Below are 14380 nucleotides of genomic sequence, written 5' to 3' on the forward strand. Positions count from 1 at the left end.
TGCTCAGCTCTGCGCACGTTTATTGGCCGCCGCGCCGCACCCCCGCCCGCCGTTCCCGTGCCCGGTGCCGGCTCCCGTCGCCGCCGGTCACGGTGCCGGCTCCGGGTCCGGGTGTAGCCCGCGCTCCTCGAACAGCCGCCGCAGCTCGGCCTCCAGCGGCGGGCTCGTCCCGCGCAGACCGGCCACGACCTGCGCCGCCCACCGGAAGTACTCCTGCACGCGCTGCTGCGTCCACCCTGCGGGCACGGCGCTGCGTCACGTCCGGCGGCGGGGGCCCGCGGGAGGCTCCGCCGCACCGACCCGGCCCCGGCCGTCTCCGGGTGCTGCAGCCCCGCCGGTGTCCCCCCGGCTGGAAGCCGCTCCCCGAGCCCCGTCAGGCCCCGCTCCTCCGGCACGGGCGGCCCCTCTCGACCTCCCTCCGTTGCCTCCCCCCCTCCGCCGGGCCGGGCTCGGAGCAACGCGGGCCGGGACCGAGGGCGGGAGCGGGGACCGGCCCCGGGCAGCCGCGCTGTGCCGGTGGAGGGTGTCAGCCCCCCGGTGCCGGACAGGGCCGCGCCCGGTGCGGGCGGTACCTGCCGGGGTGCAGCGGTTGAGGTCCCGCAGGTTGTGCAGCTTGTCCGCCAGCTTCACCAGCTTGGCCCGCGGGCTGCTGCCGGCGGCGCGCTCAACCTGCAGCCGCTTTCGCTCCATCTTGGGCAGCGCCTTGTCATCCGTCACCTCCTCCACGACGCGCCGCACTTCTGCCCCGAACCGCTCCTCGATCTCCGAGAAGGTGGTGTCCGTGTCCTCCACCGTGTCGTGCAGGAGGGCGGCCTGGCACCAGGAGGGGACAGTGGGGGTCCGGGGCCGGGCCCTGCCGCGGCACGGGGCGGCCGTGGCGGGGGGCACAGGGCCTCGGTTACCTGCAGCACCACCGCGTCGGTCACGCCGGCCTCCTGGGCCAGAATCCTGGCTACCCCTGCGGCGCGGAGCAGAGAGTGGGGAGGGGGCACTGCGGGGGGAGCGGGCGGCCCCGGGCCGGGGCAGCAGCTCCCGTGGGCACCGTCCCGGGCCAGGCAACAGCGTAGGAGGAGCCCCCATGGCCGAATACCGGGGGTCTGGGCAGGGGGCTGCCTCCCAGGGGTGGGCAGTGCCCGGGGGGCTCACACCCCGCTCGGGCGGCAGGGACGTGGCACAGGAGAGGGGACCTGGCTCTCTCCAGGGGCGGGGAGTGGGGGACTCCAGGGCAGGAGGGGACTCCCGGGGACAGACCGCGCTCCGGGGCAGCGGAAAGGGGGGATCCCGGAGGCAGACGGTGCCCCGGGACGCGGGTGTGCGGGTGCCGGCGGAGCTCCGCACCGATGGGGTGGTTGATGTAGGGGGTGCCCTCGGGGTCCTTCCGCCGCTGCCCCTTGTGCTTCTCGGCCGCGAAATCCGCCGCCTCCAGTAGCGCCGCCGCTTCCGAGCCCATGGCCGCCGGCGGAAGCAGCGCGGCGGAGGCGGGCCCCATCCAACCGTTTATTGCGCGCCGGGGCCCGGCCCGCCCCGGCCCCGCGGCAGCCGGTACAGCAGCGTGCCGTCGGGGGCGCGCACCTCGCAGCCCGCTCCCGGTGCCGGTGCGGCGCTCAGCGCTCTCTCGTCCTGCCGCTGGCGGCGGCGCGGCGGGGGGCAGCCCCGGCCCCGCAGCACCCGCCGCACCACGTCGGGGCTGACTCCGAAGCCCTGTGCCAGGCGCTCCGGCGGCCACTCCTCGGGCAGCTCCTGCCGCAGGAACCTGCGGGCGCGGACATGGTCACCAGGGCTCGGCTCTTCCCGGTCCGCCCCCCCGACCCCCGCCCCGGCCCGGCCCCGCCGCTTACCGCATCTGCTCCATCGCCTCCCAGGTCAGGGTGCGCTCGGGAGCGCCGCGGCCCCCGCCCAGCTCCCGCCGCAGCCGCTGCAGCCGCACCGCCGCCCGCCGCCGCCGGGCCCTGCGGGGAGAGACGTGAGCGGCCCGGCCCCGCTCCCGGCCCCGCACCTCCCGGCTCCCGCCGCCCCGCACCTCTCGGCCTCCTCCAGCGCCGGGTCCGGCGGCTCCGGGTCCCCGGGCCACGCCGCCGCCGCCCGCCGCGAGGTCCCCGCCAGGAGTGCGGCCGCCCGCAGCCCGCGCCGCAGCAGCGCCGCCATGGCCGGGAACGGCGCACTGGGAACCGGGCGGGGCCGGCGGCGGGGCGGCCCCCGCGGGGTCTCGGCCCCGGGAACGACCGCAGCGGGCGAGGAGGGTGCAGCCTCCCCGGGGCCCGGCTGCCGGCCCGGCGGAGGGGAAGCTGCCCGGGGTGCGCGGCCCTGGGACCCTGCGGGGGCCGGGCTCCGGTCAGGGGGCGCAGACCCTCCGTCCCGGGCTCGGCCGGGGCCACCCTCCCCGCCCAGCAGCCCTGGTTCTTGGCGAGCACCCCCGGGACGAAGGTCGAGCGGGGGCGTCCCCTTTGCCACCTTACCTGTGCTCTTCAGGCTGCGGTGCGGGGCACTGGCGCGGTGCGGGACACGCGTGTGCTGCACGAGGGCAACGGAGGCGATGGGGAGCGCCTGGATGGTGGCAGGGCTGAAGGTGCCGTCGCCTGTGCCCTTCCCCACGCTGGCTGGGGACGCTGGGTGACCACTGCCCGTGCAGAAGGACAGCCTGCCAGCTTCACCTGGAAGAGCACAGGCAGACATGGAGGGCAGGCAGACACCAGCAGCTCTGCGGGTCGGCAGCACGCTGCTGCCCTCCGTGATGGTGCTCAGCCCTGCAAGGCCCTGGCAGACCCTCCTCTGCCCCGGCTTCTCAGGCTGAAAACAGCTGGAGCCGATGGCGGGGGAGCCAGGGAGGGCAGGGTGAAGGTGTGGGTGGTGGGAGCATGGTGCAGCCCTTGGGCAGGGCTGGCAGGAACAGCTGTGGGCAACTGGGAGCAGTGCGGCAGGAGTGAGGCCTGAGAAGGGGCTGGGGGCCACACTGTGTCACCCAGTGCCTCCTCCGCACTTCCCACAGCTAATGCGCCCCTTTGGCTGTCCCATCTGCTGCACTTCTGACCCTACTCTCGAGTACTTCGGGGCTTCTCACACCCCATCCGCCCAGCACATCGACCCTTGGTCCTGGGAAATCACCCACTTTCCTCCTTGCCCCTGCAAATGCGACACTACTGGCCTCAGGCAGCAACGTCCAGCGGTCACCAGTTCCCAGAGTCCCCTCCACAGGGTCTGAGCACCCCAGGGACACAGAGCTCCATCCAGCCCCCCCTCTCCTCCCACCCCAGCAGGCCCAGGAACAGCCACAGCTCCCAAGCGCCTGCCCACAGCTCTGGCTCACCGACTTGAGCCTCCACGATGCGGACTGTCAGAGACAAAGGTAGGTAATGTGTACTCACAGCCTTCAGCCATGTTCCCAGCGCCGGGGAGCCGCTGGCCTCTCACCTCCAGCCCCTTGGGTTCGGTGAAGGGCTGGGGAACCGCTGCCGTCCCCACTGCCTGGCCACGCAGCCAGCCCATGTCCTGCGCCCAGAGGCCCTGCTGCACCTTGTGCTGCTTACGGTAAGGGATTCTCTGGCCTCGAACCAAGAGGGTGCCCACGGCGGCAGGGTCCGAGCCCGGGCTGGCTGGCAACTCAGCACTGGCTCTGGACTTGTAAACGAACGGCTGTCCCGAAGGCTGGGCTGGACCTCTCAGGAGAGAGAGGGGGATGAGCGTCATTAAGCGGTGGGTGTCCTGGCCCCTGAGCACATCCCAGAGAAACTGCGGCTGGAAGGAAGGAAAGTGGCTGCAGCTCAGCTCCAGAGGCCTTGGCAAGAGATGGGAAGGAAACGTCTTCTCTAGTCCTCTACAGGTGCTCACTAAAGCATCAACCTACACTTTCTCCCCAGGCACGCCATACTCAGTCCAGATACAAATCACCTATGGGTCACGGCAGCTGCCTGACCTGCCTGCAGCAGCACCTAGACTCCTGTCCTCTGCCCGTAACACTGGGCTGAGCTGGAGCAGGGTTTGTGGAAAAAAATGCCAGAGTGGGCTGGGAAGACTCAGCAATGAAGGATCTGACCCACTCCCAGATAATCCCTTGCTGCTGAAAAAATTATCCAGATTTTAGGCAGAGTTTGGGTTTCAGGATCCATCCTGCTGTGTCTGGTAGAAGCAAAGGCAGCTACCATCCGTTCTTACAGATCAAATCCCTTCTTAGACTTCCTTTGTTAAATTAAATGGCCAGGAGTAGGAGGCTTTTCTGGAAACAGACGGTGCCACTGGAAGAGGCCATGGACCTTGCAAGGTTTTTCATTAATTGCAGGTCCAGAACTAGCCCTTTGCCGACACAGCAGGTGACAGCCACCGTCAGTGCTCCAGAACAGCCCTTGTAGCCTAATGGAGCCCACAGGCTTCATTCTCGTCTGGTTTCAGACCAGTGCCCGGTTTGGGAATCGGTGTGGCAGCCAAGACTCAGTGTGAGACAACCATGCAGATCTCCTTTAACCCAAGGTCCAAACCCCGGTTCCCCTGTGCAATCCTCTGCAAAGCCCAGCTTTCTTCAGCTGCACACCTCGAGACAGTCTGGGACGCGGCAGTAGCAACACCCGGGGTTTATTTACACCACGCTCTTGCAGAGCGAGGGTGACTCTGAAGAGGGAGCCCCAGACCGAGGGCTGAGCCCTGCGGGGTTTAGGCACATGCACTAACTCATCACCTTCCCTGTGTGGGGAATGGTCTAATGTAGAAGGCAAGATGTTTACAAAGAGGCATTGTTTGCAGTGCAGAATTCACCTAAAGACTTTCTTTTTCCCCCCACAGACATCCCTATGCTTTCCTTCAGTTCCCTTTGCTGCGTGCGCTCCTTTAGCACGCTCCCAGCGTGTCAGTGCTCCTAGCCTACCCGGGAATTCACTTCCTCCAGCTGGGAGAATCCCACTGAGCAGTAGCTCATGCTAAGCTGTGCGCTGGGGACAGCAGTGTCCAAAAGGCAACATTATGGTGGTCTGTTCTTTGGAATACCAGGGAGAAGGGTCTTCTGGGGAAGGGAGCTCGGGGGCTCCGTGCAGATTGGCACACCCCCAGCATGCCCCTTTGGAAAGGGACAACGTCAGTAACTGTATGAAAACCCACAGACCCAGACGCTACATTGGATCTCATTTAACTGAGCCACGCCAGAGATGCTCAATGCCCATGATTCATTCCTCACGATCCTGCCACAACTGGCTGTCTCCTGTGTCGGCCTTGCAGGATGGATCTGAGCAATCTTCAGTTACCTGGCTCTTGGAGAGAATGGTGTCGGATCCCCAGGTGTCGGCTGGTCTGTCGGTTGTGGGGAGCAGCTGGCAGAGCTGATCTATGATGCCCAGGCCTCGGATAAGCTTCTCACGCTGCAGCAGAGCATTTACTCTTTTCTTCTCCTCATTTTCCACAATATCCTGGGGTTGCATAGAGTCGTACTGCATGCACTGTATCTTAGGAAAGAGAGACCCGAGTTACAGCAAAGGTGAAGCCCCAGTAATGCGCAAGAGAGACAAAGCTTCAGACTGCTCCGCGCCCTAAAGAGAATTACAGACTTGGGGGTGGAGTGGGATGAAGATTTCAGTGGGAGCCACAACAGGGAAGGGACAACACTGGTGCTTGCGAGTACCTCCCAGCACAAGCTGTCAGCTCTCTAGACTTCATGAAAGGGAGTCCAGCCTCGTAGTTCTGTTCCCTGGGGGACACCCACAGCCCAGCACTGCGACCCCAGAGCCATGTTACGGCCTTTGAGAGCCCCATGGACAACCACTGACAGGAGCATGGTACCTTTCTATCCCACATCCTGGTGCTTCTACAGGTGAGGCGGGTTGTAGGAGCTGTGGCTTTGTTATGGATCTGGGATTTGTCCCCAGCTGACTCTCCATGCAGGTCTTCTTTCCTCTCCATTTTCTTCTTCCTGGTAACAGCTTCCAACTTTTCTTTTTTCAGGCGAATTTCCTCCAGTTGATGCCTGCCATGGAACAACAGTCTTGGTCACTGGTTCAGTAAAAGGCGTAATAGCAAAAGGCTATTATGAAGCCTTCAATTTGAGGACATTTTACTGCGGTCAGAAATTCTGTAGTGAACAGTCCATAATAGAAGTGTGCCAAGAAATGGGCCGGGAGTGCTTTTAAAAGAGACTCTTGCTGCTGTAAGAAATGCCCTTGAATTAGGCTGTGTCTGCCAGAAGGGTGGAGGACACTTGCACCATGGTGCCTCCGGAGTCCAAAAGTCAATGGAATATTGCATTTGCCTCTCAAGGGTACCTGCGAAAGGAAGTTGCTTTGCTACGGTGACACCGCACATGGCAGCCTCCTCCCCTCCAGCTCTCACCAGCTCACTTACATCTCTTAAGCAGCAGAGTCGTCCCCAAGAAGGGATGAGAAGCAAGTGGTCTCTGTGCCACCCCTGTGAGGAGCGGGTTTCCGGCAGGAACAGCATACCTGGCACACTCCTCTCGTGCCTTGGATGACACCGTTTCCTGGAAGAGGGAGCTGCTCTGCTTGAAAAATGGCTCATACTTCTCTGTTCCACATGCCGGATAAATGCGCCGGTAACCGCCCAGGTGCGAGTCCTCATACTGCTCCGCCTGAGAGAGCCAGGCAGCCTGGTTGCTCTCTAACTCCTCGCGTCTGCAAACCGGGGGAAAGCACGGGCAGGGAGCTGCGATAGGAGGCTCCAGGTGCTGCCCTGGCTGAGGGACAAAGGCATAGCTGGCACTTTCCCCCATCTTTCCCCGTTTGGGGGCCTGTTTCACATGGGTGTACTACAGGGAACCGAAGCAACCCACAGTTCTTCATCCTCTACCTGTAGAGTGCTGGTGAAGCTTTCTCAGATCTCTTCCTTACCACCCAACCAACCCACAGCCTTTTCACCCAGCTAGCCCGCTTACAAGAGAAGTTCAGTTAAAACGGGCCTGTTCCAGGAGAACCTGCCACCCTGATGCTGCTGGGAGCTTTCCTCGCTAGCGTGGAGCTCGGAGCAGCCGAGGCTGCAGGGCGTGCAGAGTGCAGGGCTAACACGCTCCACATCTCCAGCCCGGAGTTATCTCAGGTCTAATTGAAATAGGAGCTGGAGGGAGTTCCTGCCTCACCCTGCGTGGCAGGAAAAGCCCGGGCAGCAGGCTCATCACAGCCTCAAGAGGCCGTGCAGGTTAATTAATCACGAAAGGACATGCAGATGGAGAATGGGGGCAAAACCCTCAACCCTGGGAAAGAGACCCTGCCCTGGAGACGGGCCCTGTTCCCCCTGGGTTCTCTTGGTCCCTGAAGCAGTGCTGCAGTTCGTCGAGCACCACTGTGAGCCCAGGGATGCTGGCACAGCCCATCAGCACTGAAGGATGTGACCCAGATCGATGGGGATGACTCTGTACAGGGCCCAGAGCACCAGGCATCTCAGATCTCCAGTGCCCAGAGACGAGCCCTGGCTCCTCCTGCAGGATGCAGATGGCTTGAGCGATCTCTTCTCAGGGGCCATATAGTGCCATGGCCTCTGGGAGCTTAAATTTGGAGACAGACAGCCTTGGTTTTATTCTGCTTCACCACGCCCATCTTTTCTCACTAGGGATGGGGAACAGCAATACCTGGATGCACGGAAAGCCTGATGGCCCTGGAGGAGCCGTTCCTTTGCCCACTGTTTGTCCTCCTCCAGCACCTTCCTTTTGTTACAGGCATCCACATTTATCAGCTTGATGGTATCACAGAGAAGAGCATCCTTCACCTCACAGTCCAGGTGAGAGTCCGTGGTGAAGCTGGGAGAGTGGTTCACCTGCCAAAACAAGCAGCTAATCTAACCTGGCAGCTCCCAGAAAGCACCACAGAAAGCTCCCAGAAAGTCTGCCCCACCACACACCTTCCATGGTTCTTCCCTGTAACAGCAACAGAAAGCAGGAGGCTGCATGCAGCGGCTGGTTCTGCCCTGTGCGCTGCAGGTCGCTCAGACCCCACACCCTGCGGGACTACAGCCACGGGGCAGCTATCATGGGCTCAGGATGCTGTCACAGGTCAAGGAGTCCTAAGGTTCAGGAAAGGGTGTAAAGGGAACGGGCTCTTGGATCCTGCGAGCTGAGGCTGCCTAGCCTACGGCAGGTTGTTTGGCTACTTGTCTTTATAGCCTGATTAATTTTGCAAACAAGGTGGCCCTTTTTAACCAAACAAGTTCTGTTCACCCCACCACCCTTGTTCTGGAGTCTCCCCCAGAGAAGCCAGCGCTCGGCTATCTGCTGCTTCCAGAGTTGCTTCAGCACAGCAGGAGACCCCTTCCTCACCTCTAGCAGCCACGGCTTCAACTTTCTGTCTAGCAAAATATCAAACCCCAGTATCTCAAAGCAGGCACAGCCAGTGGTGTGGTTCGGGAAGCAGCTTTGGTAATTGTGCTTCACAACAGGGTGAGCTGAAATAAGAGTCTTTATAATAATATCTTCAATATCTTCCCAGAGTTTTGTGGTGTTGTAGCTGTTATCCATCATCCAGGCATTCAGGGTGGACAGTTTCCTGTGTGGAGGACAGGAGATGGTAAAGCTGACCTGTGATACCACGTTTGCCCCAGGAAAGATAGAAGTAAACCAGCATCCCAAATGCAGCCTTCCTGCAGGCTGTGCACAGGGCATTGCGGTACCTGGACAGGACAATACCTCTTACTGCCCACTGTGTCATCCTGGATGAAGTTTTCATTACGTTTGTTGATAGCATAATTGGTCAAATGCATGCAGATATCACCCTGAGAGAGGAACCGCAAGAGACTTTCATTTACTCTTAACCACAGAGCGTAAACAGAAACAGCCCTATTAGCACTAATCTAGCCACCAACTTCGCCCGCTTCTCTCTCTTCTCTGTGGCAGTGACCTGCAGCAAGGAGTTAATCGCGCTGGTGGTTCCCTCCCTAGCCAGAAGTTAGAGCTAACAGAGCTCTACCCTCTCCACCGCTCTGGCCTTATCTCTGAGGGAGAGCAGAGGGGTCATCTCCACAAATGCCATTCTAGTCCTGGCCTCACCAGTAAACCAGGGGCTCCTCAGGACAGAAACTGCAGCAAATTTCTGCAGATTCTTCCTCTTCCTTTAATCACCCAGAGCAGAAGACCTCTCCAAGACATGCACGTATTGGAGTGAGGGAGGGCATATACAGTACACAGCTCTGGGACAAGTGGGCAGACAGCCAAAGCCCGGGGTATCTCAGGGCAGCCCGTGACCGGAGCACAGCAATCCAACACCACAGTCCATCTTCTGCTGGGATTTTACAGGTTACAGACCCCTGCTTGGAGATGGGCACAGCCATACTCTGCACCTTGCCTTCCCAGCTCCCCTCCCTGTCTCTCCTAGGCTGTTCCAGTACCACCAGATAACCCCCAGGTCCCTCTTTTCCACCTGAAATGCAGGCAGACAAAGAATGGTGTGGACTTGAGAATGCTCATAAAGGCAAGGAGCAGTAGGAGTGTTGCCCAGAAATGCTGTGGGGTCTCTGTCCTTGCAGCTTTTCAACACCTGACAGGGTGAAACCCCAAGAAACCGATCTGAATTTATTGTTGGCACAGGTTTGAGCAGAAGGTTGTACTTGAGACCTTCCAAGGATCCTTCCAAGCAACACAACTCCATGATTCTGTGATAATGCCAGTAAACAGCCCAAACGTGGGGCCTAGGAGCAGATCTACTGCAGGCACTCCTGAAATGCCTCCCATGAAGAGGAGGTAGAGAAGGAGGGGAGAACAGGAAGAGAGAGAGAGCTGGGTCCCATGAAACCCACCATCCCCTGCCTTTTCAGGGTCTGGAATGCCACTGGGACAAACTGAGGACTAAAACCTACAAGAATTCTATGAGTGGTTTTGGAAACTTCCCTTTTTTTACCAGGTTTCTGCTGCTGGGGTCGATGTACCTCATGGTGGCAAAACGGGCCAGACCCTCCTTGTAGACAAAAATCCTCAGCGGGTCACAAGATGTGACCAGCACATATATACGCATGTCAAACTTGAAGCCATCGATCAGGAAAGGCTGTGAGAAAAAAAGGCAGGAACAAGCATGAGATAAGGAAACATTGCTAGGCATGCCAACGGCTCCTTGGGGTTGGCTGCGCTACTTGCACTGCTTGTGCCGCTCCTCGGCAGTGAGGAGAAAGGCAAGCTTTCGCCATGCTGCAGCCCCCCCGGTGCCCCTGGAAGACCAGGAAGACGTGGGGCAAAGGACACAAGGGGGATGCTGGAAGAGCTAGGAGGTTGTAATCCTCCACCTGTATTTCAAAACTGTCCCCATTACCTTAGCAATATACTGCTGACAGATCATATGCTCTCCATGTTTGATCTCCTCTGGATTGCGTGTTATGAAGATACCTCTCCCTTGGCAGCCGCTGTCTGGTTTGCAGATAAATGTTCTGCGTTTCCTCGCACGCCTGTAGGCCTGGAAATCTCCATAGCTGTGTAAGGAAGGGGTGACTGTTAAAAGCTGCAAAAAATCAGCTCCTGAATTCTCTCGTAACAGCTAGGTACTCCAAGTGTGCTGCTGTGGGCCAGTACAGACCAAACTTCTGCAGCAGAGGAATAGTACAGCTATGCCTGATCTACCTCAGTTACAAATCGGTCCTTGCGTGACCTGACAAAGCTCTCCTGGTTCCACCTTCTACTTGCACACATCTCCACCTCTGCCAGGAGGCTCATAGGAAGCGGTCACCTCTGGCCATGCAGGAGCCAGTAAGATTTTCGCTCTGCTGCCACAGAGAGCAGGAGAAAATAAATAAGCCTTGGCTACAAAGGAGGAGGGAGTCACAAGTCTTTGCATCCCCTTTTATGCCAGCTCATCAGCAAGCAGGCAGGAGGCCACGGCCAGAGCATTCTGCGCAGGGCACAAAGGCTCACAAGCTGAGCTCCTGGATCACGTTACGCGGCTGATCTTCAAGCGCAACTCCAGTGGGAGTGTGGTGCTTTGAAGAGTCAAGCCCATATGGCAATTAATTATTCTGCTGTAGATGGAGAAGCACCACCTCTCTAGTGGGCACCACGTTTAGGGAAAGAGAGAGGCAAACAGGACAAATCCCAGAAAACAGCACCAAGAGCGATGAGAGGCCAGGAAATGCGTTCTGGAAAGAAAGATGAGAGAACTAGGTCCATCTTCTCCAGAAATGGGAAGACCAAGCAGACACATGGCAATAGCCTTCCTGGACATGACACACTACTAGCAAAACACAGCAAACCACTGTTCTCCAAGGCCACTGCAAACGAGAGAAGTACTAAAGTGCTGATATTTCAGCAACTGTGCTTTAGGTCAGACATTAAGAAAATCATTCTAACTGTGAGGAGAGGTCAGCTACAGAATAGGTGACCAGAGCCCTACTTTGAGTTTTTCAGGAAATGGTAAGAACAAAATCCGTCTAAGAATGGGTATCTTGTCTTCTTACAACCACCCAGACTTTAAGTGCTCTTTGGCCTCTTTCAGCCATATTTCTGTCATTGCTTGCCTGTATATGATCAGAGCAGCCAGGCCTTCTGCCCCAAAGCTTGAGTAATTTGGTGAACATTTACATCTAACTGTATATGTATTAACATAGTGCCCTGCACTCTCCCACAACCCTCCACCATCGGTGTGCTCCTCTGCAGCGGATGGCAGAGGCACAAGGGGGGCCATGAAGGCAGCCATCGCAGTCGTGGGGTGGAACGGCCTCGTACCCCAGTCCCGTGCCTTTCCTGGGCAAGCGATGGGCACCGACCCAGCTGGTGGGGAAGGAGCCTGCCACGCTGCCCTGCAGTTGCCTCTCCCCTTCACCTTGAGCTGCAGAGAGACCTTCCACCGAAACACGGATCGACGCTTCCCACTCGCCCACTGCCCTTTGCCTTTCCGGGCGGGTCGCTCTCCTCAGATTTAGCCCTCCAGCACACAGTCTGCCCAGCAAGGCACACATCGCAGAGGACGCCATTCCACAGGCTAATTCAGCCCAATAGGAATTAAAGATGTGTGAAACTAGAAACACTTGCCAACCCCCCCTTTCAGTTCCAGGGAAGGTTACGAAGGCCCAGACCAAGACATGAGAACTCAGAGAGGCGCCCCCATCCCAGCCCTGGCTGTCAAAAATAGTGGTTCCCACTTTCTAATTTCATAGCGCTGTTCTCGACTGCATTAACGCATATCACTCACTCAGCTGGCAGGCACCAAGTGCGGGGAAATATATTGTACTCCTTAGGAAAGAGCCTGAGCATGCGGTTAAGGTTGCGAGCCAGTAAGTCCTTACGGCAGATCTCTATCATGCCTGGAAAATGGTTGATTTTCTGAAAGAGGTGCAGATGAGAAACAGAATCAGCAAAGGAACAGCAGGGCTCCTCCTTGAGACCCGAGGAAAGCCCGGGTGCTGGGAAACCAGCACGCAGAGCAGGAAGCAGGGCCTGCGGTTGCCTTGACCGTCTGCCGAGGGACGGGATTACGCTACAACTGCTTTATCTGAACTTCACCAGTGTGATTTATCTGCTCATTCCATCGCGGCCCTGAGGCTCACCCTCCCTGAAATATCACAGCTCCAGGAAGGCAGCCGTTTGTCATCAAGAACCATTTATTTCATGCTACATTAAAGGGGCTCGCAGCTTTCCAGTTCACACTACTAAATGCCAAAGTGTTGCTGATGGCAGCGTACCAGCGACACAACAGAAGTAAAGGCTTGTGAACCTGCGCCCTCTGAAATCAATGCAGAGAAGGGGGCACGGGTGCTAGTTTGGACAATTCCGATTCATTCTGTAACACGTTGTTCTGCTAACAGCCCCCATCTCACCCTCCTTCTTGAGCTCTTCCTGCTGGGCAGCCTTTACGTGGGGGGTATTTACCTGAAACCGCTTCATTTTCATGACGCGCTCCAGAGAGACCGAGCAGTCTGTCCAATACACTGTCCACTCCTCGTCTTCTCCCGCTTCTTTCAGCCCGCAGTACCGTGCCGCCCGCCGCACTGCACCAGAGCAAGCGTATGACAAGGGGCAGAGGGTACACTACCAGGGACTGTTCAATCCCCAGAGTAACCCGGGACAGAGTGTGGAACAAACCTCTCCAGGCTGCAATTCCACTCTCAGAGATGCAAAGAACCCTTCAGGGAGGTGTCAGAAACACAAGGTTTACCCAGCCAAACTCACCCCAGTCTCTGGCTGCAGGTATATTGGGAGCTACCAGCCCCCTAAGTCCGCATGCCTTGGGGTCCCAGAACATATCCTGAACTACAGCAGGCTTGAATCTGCTGTGGGTCTGACACCACATGGGCAGATACAAGTCTTCTGAAGGTATTAGTTTCATCTTCCAAATCAAAAGCTATTTGGCAGCAGAACACACAAGCTCTGGAGCAGAAGGTCGCTGCTGGGATGGTTTGTGTTCGTGCCAGTTCTGAATTTGGCCTCTCAGGGGGCTGGGGAGGCAATGAAGGTCAATGCACGCTAGGAATCATTGTGAAATAGGTCTGGTTCCTGTGGCACCCGTGCTGCCACACCACCTCCTGCTGCGGGTCCCCATCCACCTCGTCACGAAACTGCCCCAGGCCAAACACACAGCGCCCGGCCCTCTGGATAAAAACCGCATTCCTTGCACAGCCGACCAGGCTGTGACCTTCAACAGCACATGTGTGGTTGCACTGCTAGAATAGTCACTAGCAAATTGGCTAATAGCCATCAAAACCTAGGAGTCTATTATTTTAAGATACAACTTGTGGCAGCGCAGGAGAGGGACCAGCTCCCTGGAGCACGTCACTGGGAATGGATGGCAAAGGGAGAGGTTCCAGGTACCAATCCTGCCCCTTCTATCACCGGCTTTATGCTAAACAGTTGAGAGCTGTCACATCATTTCCCCAAGCACAGGTACCGGTTTTGCATTGTAACTGCCCCTAACCAGCCCCTTCTCACGATTTTAGCAGATGTATGGTGAATGCAGACATGGGGGGAATGCGTGTGAGGGCTTGCACTGCTGTTGCACATATTGTTTCTTCAAACCAGAGAGCACCTCAGTCCAAAGTGTGAAAAACTCCACACTTTTCACAGGGGCCCAAGTTGCTTGCAACCAGTAAATACAGAAACCAAAAGTGACCATACATTGGAAATCCGGTACCAGTGCTCCTCCCTGGCCGAGCGGACACTCGCACGCCGTCCTGGGCTGACCCGAGGGGACACCCTGCAGCGTCTGGGACTTACCGCTCTCATACTTGCAGCTGGTCAGGTTGATGGAGGGAACACTGGAATTGAAAGAGATGACAGAAGAGCCGCTCAGCAAGGAGCCGGGGCCCTGTCCCGGGCACAGGCGGGAGGGACGGGGACGGCTACGCTCCTGCACACAGCTCCCACTCGCCGGAGCGAACGGGCAAATCCCACCCGGAGCTGCCACGGGCTCAGCGAGGCATGAGGCGGCGTAGCAGAGGGGCCCTGAACCCGGGGCCGTCCTTGGACCTGCCATGCTTGGGATCATTGGGACAA

The 14380-nt window shown here is 58.4% G+C and overlaps 2 protein-coding genes across 7 annotated transcripts; both read right to left on the bottom strand.

The window, feature by feature from the left end:
* Positions 1 to 3: 3 nt before the first annotated feature.
* HDDC3 (HD domain containing 3) lies at positions 4 to 1638 on the bottom strand. The gene is made up of 4 exons (XM_054213897.1): positions 1339 to 1638; positions 903 to 958; positions 573 to 813; positions 4 to 236 (listed from the first exon to the last, which is right to left on the bottom strand). Exons 1-4 carry the CDS (start codon positions 1487 to 1489, stop codon positions 88 to 90), a joined length of 597 nt encoding a protein of 198 aa, XP_054069872.1. The 5' UTR covers positions 1490 to 1638; the 3' UTR covers positions 4 to 87.
* TTLL13 (tubulin tyrosine ligase like 13) lies at positions 1615 to 14372 on the bottom strand. 6 transcript variants are annotated; one of them, XM_054213886.1, is made up of 15 exons: positions 14102 to 14372; positions 12761 to 12879; positions 12084 to 12214; positions 10215 to 10371; positions 9810 to 9953; positions 8603 to 8688; positions 8237 to 8462; positions 7553 to 7737; positions 6414 to 6602; positions 5758 to 5941; positions 5226 to 5417; positions 3363 to 3732; positions 2457 to 2651; positions 1839 to 1949; positions 1615 to 1753 (listed from the first exon to the last, which is right to left on the bottom strand). In XM_054213886.1, the coding sequence occupies exons 1-14, from the start codon at positions 14370 to 14372 to the stop codon at positions 1864 to 1866; spliced, it is 2535 nt and encodes an 844-aa protein (XP_054069861.1). In that variant the 3' UTR covers positions 1615 to 1753; positions 1839 to 1863. The 6 variants fall into 6 exon arrangements, with proteins under 6 accessions (XP_054069861.1, XP_054069860.1, XP_054069862.1 ...); XM_054213885.1 differs by having other exon boundaries at positions 5226 to 5423; XM_054213887.1 differs by having other exon boundaries at positions 5226 to 5423; positions 13061 to 14243.
* Between the last annotated feature and the right edge of the window lie 8 nt (positions 14373 to 14380).

The sequence above is a fragment of the Rissa tridactyla genome, chromosome 9, assembly GCF_028500815.1.
Source record: "Rissa tridactyla isolate bRisTri1 chromosome 9, bRisTri1.patW.cur.20221130, whole genome shotgun sequence".
Lineage (NCBI taxonomy): Eukaryota > Metazoa > Chordata > Aves > Charadriiformes > Laridae > Rissa > Rissa tridactyla.